Here is a 16633-nt window from a genome sequence, read left to right as displayed (position 1 = left end):
GTCAGTGAGATAGGTTACCAGTCTTATTCACAAGTGAGTCAGTCTGTGAGATAGGTAACCAGTCTAAGTCACAAGTGACAGTCAGTCAGTGAGATAGGTAACCAGTCTAATTCACAAGTGACAGTCAGTCAGTGAGATAGGTAACCAGTCTAATTCACAAGTGACAGTCAGTCAGTGAGATAGGTAACCAGTCTAATTCACAAGTGACAGTCAATCAGTGAGATAGGTAACCAGTCTAATTCACAAGTGACGGTCAGTCAGTAACATAGGTAACCAGTCAAAGTCACAAGTGATAGTTAGTCAGTGATATAGGTAGCCAGTCTAATTGTAGGTAAGCAGTGTAAGTTGCAAGTGACAGTCAAGTGAGATAGGCAACCAGTCTAATTCACAAGTGAGTCAATCTGTGAGATAGGTAACCGGTCTAATCAACGAGTCTGTGAGATAGCTAGTAACCAGTCTAATTCACAAGTGACAGTCAGTCAGTGAGACAGGTAACCAGTCTAATTAACAAGTCTGTGAGATATTCAACCAGTCTAATTCACAAGTGAGTCAGTCTGTGAGATAGGTAACCAGTCTAATTAATAAGTCAGTGTGATAGGTAACCAGTCTAATTAACAAGTCTGTGAGATAGGTAACCAGTCTAATTCACAAGTCACAGTCAGTCAGTGAGATGGGTAACCAGTCTAATTCACAAGTCACAGTCAGTCTGTGAGATGGGTAACCAGTCTAATTCACAAGTCACAGTCAGTCTGTGAGATGGGTAACCAGTCTAATTCACAAGTCACAGTCAGTCAGTGAGATGGGTAACCAGTCTAATTCACAAGTCACAGTCAGTCTGTGAGATGGGTAACCAGTCTAATTCACAAGTCACAGTCAGTCTGTGAGATGGGTAACCAGTCTAATTCACAAGTCACAGTCAGTCAGTGTGTCAGTTAGTCAGTCTGTCTGTCTCCCCGTCTGTCAGTCAGTCAGTCAGTCCTCTGGGACCAGCAACAAGTATACAGGAGGTGACCATTCGTTGACTCACCCAAATCTGGGCAGACATTCATCTTCATGCAGACGTCTTCAAAGGGTGTCTTGTCCATCCGCAGAGTGATGATCTGGGCACCGTACTGGCTCACAAAACCGTCGCATTCAGTCTTGGAACCGGGCGGCTGAAGGGAGCATGCTTTGTTCATGGCAGATTGGATATCCACCTGAATATAAATGGGGAAAAAAATGAAAACAAGACAAAGTAAGCCTCGTAAAGCTTGTCCAAGATGATATAAATTATGTTCTGCTTTAAATGGCTATTCATTAAAAGTTTTTTTCATGCCAATTCGATTGCATTGCTGGATAGTTCTACAGGGTGCATCAAAAAGAAAGTGTCCTGGGTCAATGATTTTGTTTTTCTTAAAAAACAATCAAATTTGATACAACAATGAAGTATGTTTTAAAAGAGCATGTTCTTCCACTCATCTGAAAGGAAAAAAAATCGAATTACGGAAATTGATCCATGCTATCAGAAGTTATGCATGTTTTACTTTAAAAAGAACCCATTTTTATAGCTGTCCGTGGAATGCCATTGGAAGCTATTGAGCTGAGTGAGAATTACAGATTACACACAGGCACTCAAATACAAATGAGATTTGAATCATTTCAATCAAGACTGAAACAGTATTTTTACTGCCAGATTTTGTGTTTGGAATATGAGGAACAAGTCATCTATTTTTTTCTGAAATATTAATGGCGATTTTGGTATTTTTTCCTTTGCAAGTTCTCCTCCATTCAGGTGGGAAAATGTCCATGTTTTACTGTATTTAGTGGGTATTCATCAGATCGTAGGACAGTAAATGATCAGTGGTGGACAGCTGAATTTTGTGATCTTCATATGTTCACAGTGAAATTTTCACAGTTACATGTACTACTCAATATGTACTTTATCATGCCTGTGTTTTTTTTGTATGAAATGAAACGAGCCACTTTTTTTTATATTTTATTTCTAATTCAGTCACTTTCTTTTTGACTCACTCTGTATTACATTGGCTATTAAATTTTGAAAATCTGCATGTGATTAGAAGGATATAGGCATCCTTCGCAATTAAGCTTCTCAGCTGCGAGTAAGGATTGAAAAAACAATTATAATATATTATATATGGGTCATTCTATAAACTTGGGGTCCACTTTTTTCCCGTCCCCGTTACATCTGACATCTATGATTTTCTAATTCTGAAGCACTCTTATATACTGAGTCACCCTCCAAGAGTGATTATGAAAAGCAAACTACTTATCCAAAAAATATTGAAGTCATTCTTGATGATACTTGAATGGCAAATTACAAAGTACCAAGGTATAACAGGGACAGGAAAAATATCACTCGTACCTAAAATTTGTGGAATGTCCCACGTACCTTTGTGAAGTCTTGCGGGTGAAATGAGGTGAGGAAGTCCATCACAAACTCACACATGATGCATGTAGTATCGTTTATTTGGGCTTTCGGTTCCGGAACAATACCTGACCAAAGACATTGGAAGAAATAAGAAAAAACTTTCGAAACTAGAAGGTACTCAGTGAGCGCCAACCTCCACCAAGGCTAAACAATTCCCCGCCTTGAATGTCAGTACACCCTAAAGAAATCCTCGCCTAAAGGGTGAAACAATATTTGACCAAAGGCATTGGAAGAAATACAAAAACACTTTCAAAACTTGAAAGTACTCATCAGGGAATTGTCAGTACAACCAAAAGAAATACTCGCATAAATGGTGAAGAATCCTCAAAAAAAAAATCCTGGATCCAGACCCAGATCCAGATCACTTCCAAAATCGAATCGATTTGTACTTGTACCAAGGACCACCCCTAAAACAATTTTCATGCAAATCCGTCCATAAATTTTTTTGAGTTATCTTGTTACCGTAATTTTTGGAATATAAGCCGCGCGGCGTATAAGCCGCAGTACGCAAAAATCTGCATATTAAGATTTGAAGTCGGCGTATAAGCCGCACCGGCGTATAAGCCGCACCGACCGCAGTGGTTTCAATTTTGTAGGGCCTCCAAATTCTAGTCAAAATGCTCTGAACCAGTTCCATTCACACTACGAAAGCTATAAAAAGGGCCACAAAAGTTATATCAAATCATTCACAGTTGATACTCTTACAATAATACAAACAAATATGGAAATTGATGATGAGAAATAAACACCGGGAATTACTGCCGGCTGGCCCGTCCGTTCCCCGGCCTTAAACGTTAGTGCATGGCCCAGCAGCTAGCGCCGGCAAATGATAACATTTTCCCCCAGCACTTGAGATATGTAACCCACCGTGTGTCGTCTGACTGGAGGCTACAAATGCTGCTTTGTGGCAACAGATGCTGATTTGTTTTGTCCTAAGAATAAACAGGTCCGTTTTTACAACAAAACGTATCAAATTGTTGTGATTACTAACGTCAAAATTCAAGTTGCGATCGTAACTTTCTTTGAAAATAGTCAACACGATGCTGAAAATTTTATGGACGAATCCATTCATTTCGTAAGGGGTGATTTTTAGCCCCTGCTTTGAGTTTTACATCGTTTCTTGAATACATTTCAAGAAAAAAAATTATATTGTGACATTGAACAGCTGATTATTGAATAGAGAAATATTTGGAACTCCATAAAAAGTATTAGTTATCTTTTTTTCTGTTTTTAAACAGCAGAAATATTGGTAATTATTGTTCCCAAGAAAGTACACCCCTTTATTACAACAAATGGTGTGGTCCATGGGAAAGGCATGCAGCATGCATGCAACACTGCACTAGAATCATGTACGGCCGGTTGTCGATGTCGATGCCAAAGAGACAGCTTTCGCTAACCGTACTTTTTACCGCTCGGTACCTTTTCGTTGGACGTGCTTTCGGTTTGTTTATGACTTTCTTAATTGATGATTCATTTCAGCAACAGATCTTTCCTTATACCAGTACATTAAATATCCATTTGAATATCATTTTTATTCTTCACGGCTCAGCGTATAAGCCGCCCTGTGTATAAGCCGCAGTAAACATTTTCATGGGCAAATTCAACGTATAAGCCGCGGCTTATATTCCGAAAATTACGGTAATAGACAAACCAACCAACCAACCCACCAACAAAATCTGATGAAAACATAGCCTCCCAGACTTGGGGCTGTCTGAAATATACCAAATATTCAAATATGTGATCATGAAGCGATTATACGAATAGCTTTTGCTGGTTTGAATATTCAAAAACAAAAACCCTACCCACATACACACACGACTGCGATGTTATTTGATCATAAAGTTACATGTATTGGGTTCGCTACACAATTTTCCAACAATTTTGTTCAACATTTTTACCTCATGTTTTGTAAAACGCCCCCCTTGCCATATTTGTGGTGTCTCGCGTGCATAGTGCTAATATGGAAATTGGCGCGCGTACTGCGTGACATGGCACGGAACGCAGTGGTGCAGGAATCAAGTGTTTGAAACCAGTCGGTGTTTCATCAACCGTTTCAAACTAACCACGTGACGGGCTCTCGACCAATAGGAATGGGTAAACTGTCTGAGGTATTTATGAATAGGTTATATTGGTGACTTCCAAAAAAAATATAGGCTCCCAAGTTGAAATATGGGTTGTATAGGTTAAACAGGTTTTGTTGTGAGGCCAGCAATTTATGCACTAAATTCCGGACATTCAGCTCATGAGAAGTAAAGACATGATGGTTCCAGACTCCTAAATTTATCCAAATCCGAACAAATCTATGCGTTGTATTTTATTGGTTTTGAAATGGATTTGAAATTGGAACGGATACATGTACGCATATGTTTAGCTATTTGAACCGTAATCGACGATTCCATTGTTTCACATCGTGTATGTGTACGCATACGTTAAGTTATCGGCAACCTCGTTCTCATGGGTACGAGATCTTGCTGCGCCATGTTGTTTCCCATCATGCCTTGCGTGATCTCAACCCCTGGAATTGTGTAATTTAAATGTGTCAAAATATGTCACATTACAACTAGGCTGCAGTTTATCCGTTTTACGCGCTGACGCCATCTTTAAAATGTTGAAAGTTGTGTTTTTGAAGAATCAATGCTTACAAAAAAAGGTTTGGACACTGCGTTATTTAGCAAAGATTTGTATTAAAGGTACGTACCCCTTTAATCTTTTTACAACCGCAGATACAGGGGTTTCTTGAGCGAAAAACGAGGCTGCCATAATCCATATCGTACAGGCATTGCGCAGTTTTGAATATTCGTACATGACATGACGTGCAAAGCACGCGAGCGCATTATGGGCGCGCCCGGCGTGCAATCTTCCAAATACCCGCGCAGTACGCTCTGAATAGCCAGTCAGCATCGTTTACATGTACATCACGGCCAGGGGTTAGTGAAGGAATGCGCACGCGCCCATGGAGTCGTGGCTGAGTTATCGGATCCGCTACTAATCCAAAATGGCAGCCTCCGATGAAAGCCTTGTATCTGCAGCTAATCCTGCTTTGAAACGCTGATAAATGGTACATACATGCTAGGCACTGCATCCTCTTTTAATCAAGTTACACAAAACACAGAAACAGGTAAAAATCAACAAATTACTAGGCGTTTCACACTGACACACAGCGAGTGATACATCCGTGCCTTGTACACGCCTAGCGGATAGCGAGTCGTGTGTGACGTCAAAAGACCACACAAACTGAAGACCTATCCGGTGCCCCAACTGTAACTCTTCGCTTGCGAAACGCCCTTATTAACAAATGCGGGGGCACAATAAGCTCTGGCAAAAAATGCGTCGTCAGTGGCACATACTGAACACCATACTTTTCGTCAATTTTCATTTCTTCCTTCTGGATGCCGTCCAACCACGACATAAAAGACCACGTGACTATAACATTACTGCATATATCTTGCCTCCGTTATATAATTTTCATAAACAACTTTACGAATTGTTACAAATAAATTTTAGAGTGCATTTTACTGACCTATAGGCATGGCATTTGCTCAATTTTTGTAAAGTATTTTTTGTAAATTTTTCGACGACCAACCGACCGACCGACCGACACCAAAGTGACTTGTAGAAAATCCTGCCAGAGCTTTAAAAAAAAAAACATATCCAACCTGGGCAGATCTGGAGCCCGGTACACGCTTTGTCATAGTCGAAGTCCAGTGCCACCAACTCTTCGATAAGTCTATCGGCCCAGTTAGTCACAAACGCGTTGCATTGCTTCACTAACTCTTCGGTAGGTAGGGACTTGCAGCTCGTATACATGAGTGTCTCCAACTGGGCCTATTGAGTCAAGAAAAAAAGAGCATCTCTTACAGATAGAGTACATCATTTGCAGCTATCCAAAAAAGTAACTGACAATATTATTGCTCAAAAGCATATTTGGTTTTGCAATTTGTATATTGCATCTGTATATTTTTATTGTCACATTATGGGTTTGATGTCAGTTTTGTCTGATACTTTTTAATATCTCAAGATAGCAATGGCATTAAACACCCTGTGAAATTATTCTCTCTGGCATGCTGTCATTGTGAAGAAAACAATATAAAGAGGGTCATTGCCAAAGATGCGTCAAGCGACACATTTTTGGAAATTTCCGTCAGTAGTTGTTTTCTAATTCGGCGAATCCATGAACTGGTGTACGTGTTCTACATGACCCCCGAGGACCAACACACAAAGGGAGAACAACAGATCCTTTCAGTCCTCAGGAGTTGGGTTTTTGTTCAAAACGGTCCTCTGTAGTAATAAGTTTGTGTGCTTAGTCTATGGGAGAGTGTTATATTACAGGGACAAAGGGAAACACAAAGCATTGTCCTCCAGAGTATAGTAAAACAAGAATGTATGCGCAAAAGCACAAGCGCGCCATTCGCGCCTGAACCGGTATGCGTATGCAGAATGTCCCCTCCACTGGGATCTCGAAGGTGGTAAAAAAGTGCCCTCTCTTGTTTGCGCACAAAGCCCAGAGTGCCTGTGACCTCTGTTTTTCTTTAGCACGTAAATTAGTTTCAAGTAATTTCCTCTGGAAACTAATAATAGCCCTGTGCATGAACCGTAGCACAACTCCTTGACTCACAAATTGACAGAAATAAAATACAAACAACAAAGTAAGATGTCAGGCTAATGTTTTCCCATGAATAAACACGAGGAATTCACTTACAGAGGTTGCTCCTGTGGGATAAACGGCTCCCAGGACATCCATTAAAAACTCGCATATGAGACAATTCGTGGGGTCATCACCGACGGGGTCTGTAAACGGAAAAAGATAAATGGACAAGATATAAAATAAAAGACATACATTTAGATTTATATTAGTAATTTTTATGACAGGCCCAAAATGAAACCTGACCTCATGAGCATATGACCTTGACATCTTGTGACCTCGTGACTATGTGACCTCATGACATCATGACCTTGTAAACTTGTGACCAATGACCTTATGGCCTCATGACTCAATGACCTCATAATCATGTAACCTCATGACCTTGTCATGACCTTACGAAATAATGACCTCATGACCATGTGACCTTGAGATATGTGACCTTTTTGCGCTTTGACATTGTGACCTTGTGACCCTTGTCATCATGACCTTGAGACTCATGACATCATGACCATGACATTGTTACTGTGTGATCTTAAACCTTGTGACCCTGTGACATCATGACCTTGCAACATAGTGACCTCATGACCTTGTGACATCATGACCTCTTGACGCACTCTGATGCACTCCTAAACATCCTTAACCCTAACCTTCCAAAATCCTCCAAAAAATCATTTTTGCTAAATGGAGGATTTTGCAAGATTAAGGCTTCATGGCAAAAGCGAAAGTGTGTTGCTGATTTTGGAGGATGCACTGTGTCAAGGTCTTGGGCCTAACCTTGCATTTTTTATGCTCAGCCGCGCATACATTTAGGCCTAGATTATACTTGAAATCCTCCGCACTGCTCCAGGATGTCACTGGCTCTGCCTCGACATATTGACAGCGATTGCCGGAGGATTGTGCAGGATTGAGGCTGAATGCATTTTTTACATGGAGGCAGTTGGAGGATTTTACAGGATTGAGGTTACATCTCAGAAATGTCGCACTTTCGATTTATAGAAAGAAAAAAAATGACAATCTTGTTTTGACCTCATCGAAGCTTATAAAATACTTTCCAAGAGATTTGAGAACAAGGAATATTGGAAAAATAAAGTCAGAGAATCTTACATTGTATGTTATTTTTTGTAACTGTTATTTATTTATTAATATTTTTTGGTTGCAGTTTATAGTAACACTAGTAAGTGTGGGACAAGAAAAAAATGACTGCATCCTCACTTTCTTCCTTTTTTCTTCATATCTAAGAATTACAGATATTTTTGTTTTTCCTTTTTTGAAAAGAACTAACTGAATATCGGTTGTGCAGGCACCAGTTCAAGGGCTGGCATCTGAGGAAAAAAAAGAGAAAATACAAACTGTTTGGAATTGTTGTGTAAATATGCCACCCCCACAAGTAATCCAACTCAAAAATGGTGCAAGAAACATCATTTATAAATTTGATACATTGAAGATCTCAGTCCTCATGGCTTAGTTATGACAAAGATTGTGCAGTGCCTGTGCAGTGTCATGACCTCGTGGTCTGGAGCATTGACTGTGTGGTTTGAGGGTAAAGCTGCAGGTTGTGGGTTTGAGTCCAGCCTGGGGTTATGGTGTGTGTGCCCTTGGGCAAGGCACTTTGTCACTCATTGCTTCTCTCCACCCAGGAGAAAATGGGTACCTGTGAGGGCAGAGATGGTTACGGTGATTGAATTTAGCTGCTTTTAAGCTGAGATTGTCTTTGGAATGTTTTCAACAGCGACAAGTGGCTATTATTTCCCCAAGGAATACAAGGGAAAAGCCTCCCACTGCCGTAGGTAGTAAACTCAAAAACTCTGTAATTACATTATTCAATAGTCGGCACGTGTTCAAAGTCGTCTTTCAGTAACTACCAGGGCGTGCAGGGTGAAGTTATGAAGGGCGCCATTTATTGAAAAGTGAGTACAAGAGCACTGGCAGCTTAAAATCACTATACCGAACAATCGCTATCACGAACAATTTCTGTGGATCAGCGATGTTTGTTACAGCAGTGTTCCACTGTATGCATAAAAAAAGGCATGAACATTTGAGAAAATTTCCGCCCGTATAAAAAAACTGAAACGGATGTAACGAACCTGTTTGGGCAAGTGGAATGGTTCTGGAATGGCTGATGAACACAGACTCAGCCCTGGGCAGAGGGAAGGGCTCTGTGGACGAAAAACAATTGAAAAAACAACACAAGTCGTACAAGTCGTCAAATCATTGTACAAGTCGTCAAATCGCTCGAGTAGGCTGTATGAATAAAGTCCTGATTGTCCGTAATGTATTTCCATTGAATTTTTAATTTTTTTAAGTCGGCTTTTATAAGTCGCCATTTCGCTCAAATCATCGTGTTTCTCGCGGTCCCCTTTCCGCAAAAAGCGTAACAAAATCCTTTGTGTATTAAGTCGGCATTGAAAAAATCGTGCATTGGTATCGACTTCCTGCACTGCAGTTGGTAAGAAGTGTTGAGTGAAAAGTGGTTTGGCCGGCGCGGCACGGCCCGTGATCGCTGCATCACGCGCCCTCTCTATCCCCCACCCCTCCCCACTTCCCCTTTCCCACCGACCTTCCCCTTGATACTAAGTTCACATCGTACAAGTCGTCAAATCGCTCAAGTAGGCTGTCTGACTAAAGTCCCGATTGTCCGTAATGCATTTCCATTGAATTTTTTATTTCCAAGTCGGCTTTTATAAGTTACCATTTCGCTCAAATCGTCGTGTTACTCGCAGTCCCCTTTCCGCAAAAAGCGTAACAAAATCCTTTGTGTAAGTCGGCATTCAAAAAATCACGCAATGGCATCGACTTCCTGCACTGCAGTTAGTAAGAAGTGTCGAGTGAATAGTGGTTTGGCCGGCGCGGCACGGCCCGTGATCGCTGCATCACCCCCCTCCTTCCCCCACCCCTCACCCCTTCCCCTTCCAAACAGACCTTCCCTTTGATACTAACCAAGTATCCAATAAGTGCCTGCAGGACAATCGGTCCGAACTCATTGACGTCGCTGCTGCAGGTATCAGAGGGGATTCCTAAAGCCACACAGACGGCGATGAGCTGCTTAAATAAATTGCCCTAGAGAAAGAAAATGGAAATTCAAAAACACTTGAAGTGTTGCAATATTGCAGTTAAGTCCATCACGTCCGGTCGCAAGTCAATCACTGGTCCATCATAGGTTTTCACAGAACCATTTGACCAGCTTGTGATTTGATTTTGGAAGTGAATGACTTGTGATTGACTTGTGATTGACTTGTGATTGACTTGTAAGGACTTGTGCAGACTTGTGACGGAGTTCACTTCACACTGATGTTTTAACCCACCATAGCCTATGTTCACGAAAGTAGCCAAACGACTTTGATGTCGCATGGTTGTACACAAACGTGTGCCAGTGGATCACATGTGATCACAAGCCCATCACAAGTAATCACAAGCCCATCGCAGTATTCACAAGCCTATCACAAGTAATCCATAGCCCATCGCAAGTAATCACAAGCCCATCACAGTATTCACAAGCCCATCACAAGTAATCCATAGCCCATCGCAAGTAATATTACAAGCCCATCACAAGTAATCACAAGCTCACTGCAAGTAATCACAAGCCTATCACATGCAATCATGGCGCCTTGCCTTGCAGGGTTAAAGCAGTAAAATTGTTCTTAATTTTATAAAGGATGCATATGTTTCAGCTCAGTGGATACTGTACATTTTGAGAAAACAGGGAAACCTATGCACATTTGGGGGATTTTGTAACTGGATTCCATTGCTAATACACGTAGAAACACTGTGCTGAGAGGCTGATCGACTTTCCTCATTGATTCTTTTCTGCCAAACGATACCATTTCCATTGGAATAATGTCACAGGGTATTGGGTACCAGACCTAATATGAGCAAGGATTTTCTCGTTAAAGGGAATATACAACATTTGCAAACATCGAAAACAAACCTACCAATTTTTTTACGAAATACCTTACTAGGATGTTGGTAAATGACAGTCTAAATCATCCTGTAAAATAATGGCACCTGGTGTGAAGTCATTTTCAAGAAAAGTGGTATTTTATATAAATTTCCAACGGTGGTCGGCCGACCACCGTTGGAAAAACCTAACTATTTTTCAACTACTGCTCCAAATTTACCATTTTTTTTTTTCAGTCCAAATTTTGTTTGCTATTGGTTACATGTTCATGAATGGGTGCAGGCCAGTTAGACTGGTTCCATTACCTTACAATTTTCCGGCATCTATAAATTGGTCCATTTCATCTTTAGTGGAGTCAGGGAGCCAGACTACTTGAACATTTTAGTTTTTCTTGGTTTTTCCAGTTTTTTTAACACAAAACTTCAAACATGTCAGTGTAACAACATTTGACCTATTAAACTAACCCCTCAAAATAGTTCATTTCTGAAAATTACAGCGTAAGCCAATGATGTACATTCCCTTTAAAGGGAATATACAACATTTTGCTTTTGCTGTAATTTTCAGAAATGGATGAATTTGGGGGTTAGTATTTTACAGCAATATTCTTACACTGACTTGTTGAAAGTTTTGTGTTCGTAGATACTGGAAAAACCAAGAAAAACAATCATGTTCCTGTACAGTCTGGTTCCCTGAGTCCACTTAAGATGAAACGGAGCACTTTACAGACTTCGGGAATTGTGTGGTCAGGGAACCATGCAGTCTAGCTGGCTTGTACCCATTCATAGGTGTGAAATCAATTGCAAACAAAATGTGGACTAACTAAATGTGGTAAATTGGGGGTAGTATTTTTAAAAAGCCAGTTTTTTCCAACGCTGGTCGACTAACCAGCGTTGGAAATTGATACAAAGATACCACTTTACTTGAAAATGATATCACACCAGGTGCCATGATTTTCAACAGGATGCTTTGGATCGTCATTCACTAACAGTCCAGTAAGGTATTTCATACTTCTTTTGTAGTTTTGTTTTTGGATGTTTACAAATGTTGTATATTCCCTTTAAATCGGTAGTTATGTTTCTGAGTAATTGCAATTGTGCCTACATGTCTTTAATTTACATATGTGACCTGTTCTGTCAAAAGCAGACGCTTCTGGGCAGAGGTTGAAATTAAGATAAAGCCAAAAAATGCTGAGGGAGTGATTTTTTTCGATTTTCAAATTTTTGCATATTTGTAATCCTGAACATGTCTAAAATATACCATTAAAGTTTGAAACCCTAATTTGAACTCTAAATATAGTATTTTTGATGATTTGTTAAGGTATACCAGTTAAAGAAATTACTGTTTTGTGACGTTCGTGGCCATTTTCTCCGTTTTCTACTTTTCGACACAATGAACTTCAAAATGGCATAACTCTGCCCAGGAACGACCGATTTCAAAAATTAAACCACCTATTAAAAAGAAAAAGAACATGTTTTAACAATATGCAAAAATCTCATTTTTGACCTTTTGCCCAGAAAAGTCTGATTTTGACAGAACAGGTCACATATTTCAGACAATGGTTCATTACCTGCACCGTTTGATTGCCGAGGATGTCTGATAGATCCATGATGACGTCTTTACACTCAGTGCAGGTATTGCCATTTGCAGACACAACGATCTGAAAGTAAGGCATCCAACAACAAATTCAGACAAAAAAACAAGTGTGAGTGCACATTAAGCTTTGGCCATCTTGCATGAAAGTCTCGCATGAAATCTATCCAAAGGATCCCTGCCAGAGCTTAAAAATGCGACGCCCAAAATCACGACGCCTATGGCGTCGTGATTATGGAACACCATACTTTAGATTTAGCGATTTGTGATAAATACCACGTGACTGTAACATTACTGCAAATATTTTGCCTCGTTTTACAATCTTTTCATAAACATCTTACCAAATTGTTACAAACAATTTTTGTTGAGTATTTGATTTATTTTGTTTGCTTTTTTTGAAAAATAAACGTTGGTACACATGTACTTATATTTTATTGAAAACTTAGGGGGCTTATTTTATTCAATTTTGGGGACAAACATACGCAAAATAAATGTGCATGCACATCGATTAAAACAAAATCGGTGTTCCGAAAACCGTCAGCAAGAGTGTATTTTATGACAACGGCATGGTATTTAGTCAATAATTTTTGGTCAATTATTTTTGGTCAACTTAGGGGGCTTATTTTGGTCAATTTTCGGGGACAGACAGACAGAACGACAGACCGACCACCACGTGACAAAGCTTAAAAAATCTAGTTCAACTGCAACATAATATTGAAAAATGAATAAAACTGCTGCAAACTGCTGTACTGACTGGATTGACCTGAAACATACAAATCAAAAAAGATAGAGGGCCTGGCATTTTGAAACAAGCAGGGTCTTTCTCAAGACCCAAAAAAAATATCTGTTTTGCCGTTTAGCGAACCTTAAAAAAAAGCTTAGTCTCAAAAGTTGAATGAAAAAAAATAATAACCGCAGTTGGGCTAAACTCAGCTTCTAATGTTCCTTATACATGTACCAAAGTTGAATGAGTATAAAGGGCTAAATTCAGGCCACGTCAAGCTTCTTTACTATACTTTATGGTGTCCACTCCAACCTAGTTGAGTAATGCCATCCTCTACATAAGTGCTGTTCTGCTTGCTTCTAACAGTGATGTTCAGTTCAAGTTCTTGATATCTGTCTTTAAGCCATCTAACCACCTCTTTGCTGGCATTCCTATTTACCGGTCTCCGTACACCATGCCATTAAATGTTATATATGAAAGTCTTTGAGGGTTCATTTTTATCATGTGTCTATAATAACAAAGACGTTTTTGTGTGATGCGTTCTATAATGTCTTGTTTGACGGGTAGTCCTAGAGATTTTCTGATGGTGGTGTTTCTGATTTTGTCCCGTCTTCTGACGTCCATTACTTTCCTTATGCATGTCATTTTGAAGACTACCGTAGGAATCTCTTCTCGACGGTACTTTTATTTAGGGTCCAATTTCCATACCCGTACATCAATAGAGAGAGAAACGGGGTTTGATACAGTTGGATCTTTGTTGCCGCTGCGATTTCTTTAGAGTTCCACTGCTCCAAGTGCCAGCTTCAAATGTTGTAAATTTACATTAGGATTGAAACCGACTCAAACGTCCACTTTTACATACATACCTTCCTGAAGGCCGAAACAGCATCAATCAACTTGGCCATGACTCCCGGTGCACAGAGTTGCAGTTCTGGGCACAGAACAGTGCCATCCTGAAGAGTCACCAAAATAAATGTTTACACAATCCTTTCAGGGCTTCCAAACATGAGAGAATGAAGAAAGACAAGTGATCCGCGAATCCCATGTGTCGCCATTTTCTGCGGTTGATCCCCATATGTTTTGTGTAATTAAAAAAGTCAAATTGTGTGCAGTTTTCAACAACCAGGTGAGATGCTCCTGACGCATTAATGCATCAATAAACAGTTATGATTTACATTGTACACAGCAAAAAATGTATCAAACTGATAAAAGTGAGGTGAACAAAATATGTCTTAAGGGATGACTTGAATGATTGCAGAGACATTCCACCTATCTCTGCTATTGTTGCTCAATGACGAGTTCGCTTTGCTGGCCACTGCTACCGTGCTGTAAACCAGGTCATACATGTATCTGATGTATTATGTTGGAGACTTCCATGCCCTAATGGAGGACGAAGACCCTTTAACTAGGGCCAAGTTTGGGCAAGGACCATCAGTCAACTAGTGGTTGATTTGTGACGTACCTTACACCTGCGCACTGATAGCAACGTGCGAACGTCTCTTGTCAAAAGCTGGTCAAATTGTCATCGCAAAACTTCTGGATCCTGGCTCTCTGCTTGCGTTATGAATGCGCTCGGCTATTGGTTACCAGCGAAGCAACCAACCCCATTAGGCTGGTTCCAAATAGTCGACTAGCGTAGTCAACCACCGTCGACTAGACAGAGTTCAGGCAAACGTTAGTTAACCATTGGTCAACTATAGTCCTTGCGCGAACTTGGCCTAGATTGATGTGATTGGCAGAGGCACCCAATGTGAAATTGAAGACCTTCCGTACATAATGAGGGATAAAGACACATGGCGTGGCGTTGTGAACGAGATCTCGGTTGCGATCGCTAGACGATGATGATGATGATGAATGATTGCAATGAAGAACACTGTCGTAATTCAAGTGGAAGATTGTTCAAGAGTATTGGAAGTGGCTTGTGAGAATGAACGATCCCCCACGAGCGGCGTGTCCGGGAGACAACCAGCTGTAGTGTTGAGGCTAAACGAAGGCTGCATGATGGTCTGCACTGCTGGATGAGATCTGCCATGTATCTGGTGAGGGTCCATGGATTGTGCTGAAGACGAGAAGGACAATCTTGAAAGTGATGCGGTCATGATATGTAGCCAGTGGAGTGATTCCAATACCGGTGTTATATGCATTTGGACAGTGACACAAGACGAGCTGTGGCACTTTGAAGACAGAACCTGTCGACGAGGGGCAGAGGTAGGCCAAATGGGAGTGAGTTACAGACGTCTAAGCATGATGTTATAAGTGCATGAACCAGTCGCTCCGGAGCTGTGTGGGTGAGATAGTTACAAATGAGTCCAAGATTGCAGAGATGAAAATGGGCAAATTTGCATACCGATGAGACCTGGTGGATGTGTGACATGGGTGAGTCAATTATGACGCCAAGGTTACGGCAACTAGTAGAAGGCTGGATGCGAGTAACCCAATGCGAAGGCTGGGGATGTCAAACTTGGTGAGCTGCCATCTGGAGCCGCATACATGTACCATGAACTCAGACTTCTTGTCATTCAGTTTGAGGCTATTAACCTTCATCCAAGCTTTGATTTCATCAATGCAGGCTTCTTACCTAGCAACAGCAGACTGCACATTGACTTGAGATGGATCAACAGAACAATACTGAATGTCATCAGCGTAGCAATGATACTGAATGTTGTACTAATGGATGATGTGGCCACGTAGACAAAGAAACATTTGAAGCGTATTTGAACAATGACCCAAACATGACCTTTGACCTCAGTCATCCCATGCAAAATTGCATCTTCCCACCCAAGGGTCACCGCATCTTAAGTTTTCATCAAAATCCATGAAAGCATTCACAATGTGAATTGCATCACTAACATCAGTTGACTTTTGACCTATGACCTTTGACCTGAAATATATCCCGCATTATCTTTGCTACTCAATGACCCTTGTGTCCAAGTTTTACAAAATTCTGGCGAATATTTAGGAAATAAGAGCAATTCCAAAAAACTTTAACATACATCAGGACTAATGAGGCGTCGGACTAATGAGGCGTCGGACTTATGAGGCGTCGGACTTATGAGGAGTCAGATTTATGAGGCGTCAGTCATATGAGGCGTCAGACTTATGAGGTGTCAGACTTATGAGGCATAAATTCAGCATCATAGGTCCGACGCCACATACATGTAAGTCGAAAGCCTCATAACTCCGACGCCTCATTGTCGGACTTATGAGGCCTCAGACTTAAGAGGCGATGGACCAATGAGGCGGAATTCATGCCTCATAAGTCCGAAATTTCGGACTTACGAGGCGTCGGACTTATGAGGCGACGGACTTATGATACGACCCCTTGTATCGCGGTCCCTTTATCCCTTTTCTTTA

The 16633-nt window shown here is 40.7% G+C and overlaps 1 protein-coding gene across 9 annotated transcripts in view; it reads right to left on the bottom strand.

Moving 5' to 3' along the window:
* LOC119731463 overlaps positions 1-16633 on the bottom strand; it is a 111830-nt gene that overhangs the window by 43037 nt on the left and 52160 nt on the right. For 8 of the 9 annotated variants that reach the window (XM_038204631.1, XM_038204632.1, XM_038204637.1 and 5 more), the window contains 9 exons: positions 14146-14232; positions 12533-12622; positions 10008-10127; positions 9155-9226; positions 8353-8392; positions 7128-7216; positions 6085-6253; positions 2390-2493; positions 1028-1196 (listed from right to left, as the gene is read on the bottom strand). In XM_038204631.1, the coding sequence (XP_038060559.1) occupies positions 1028-1196; positions 2390-2493; positions 6085-6253; positions 7128-7216; positions 8353-8392; positions 9155-9226; positions 10008-10127; positions 12533-12622; positions 14146-14232 (940 nt within the window). The remainder of the gene's footprint in view (positions 1-1027; positions 1197-2389; positions 2494-6084; positions 6254-7127; positions 7217-8352; positions 8393-9154; positions 9227-10007; positions 10128-12532; positions 12623-14145; positions 14233-16633) is intronic. The other variant, XM_038204634.1, reaches the window with a different exon arrangement.

This window comes from Patiria miniata, unplaced genomic scaffold (genome assembly GCF_015706575.1).
Source record: "Patiria miniata isolate m_02_andy unplaced genomic scaffold, ASM1570657v1 HiC_scaffold_23, whole genome shotgun sequence".
Classification (NCBI taxonomy): Eukaryota; Metazoa; Echinodermata; class Asteroidea; order Valvatida; family Asterinidae; genus Patiria; species Patiria miniata.
The sequence above is the reverse complement of the archived record's forward strand: the minus strand, read 5'-3'. Positions and strand labels throughout refer to the sequence as shown.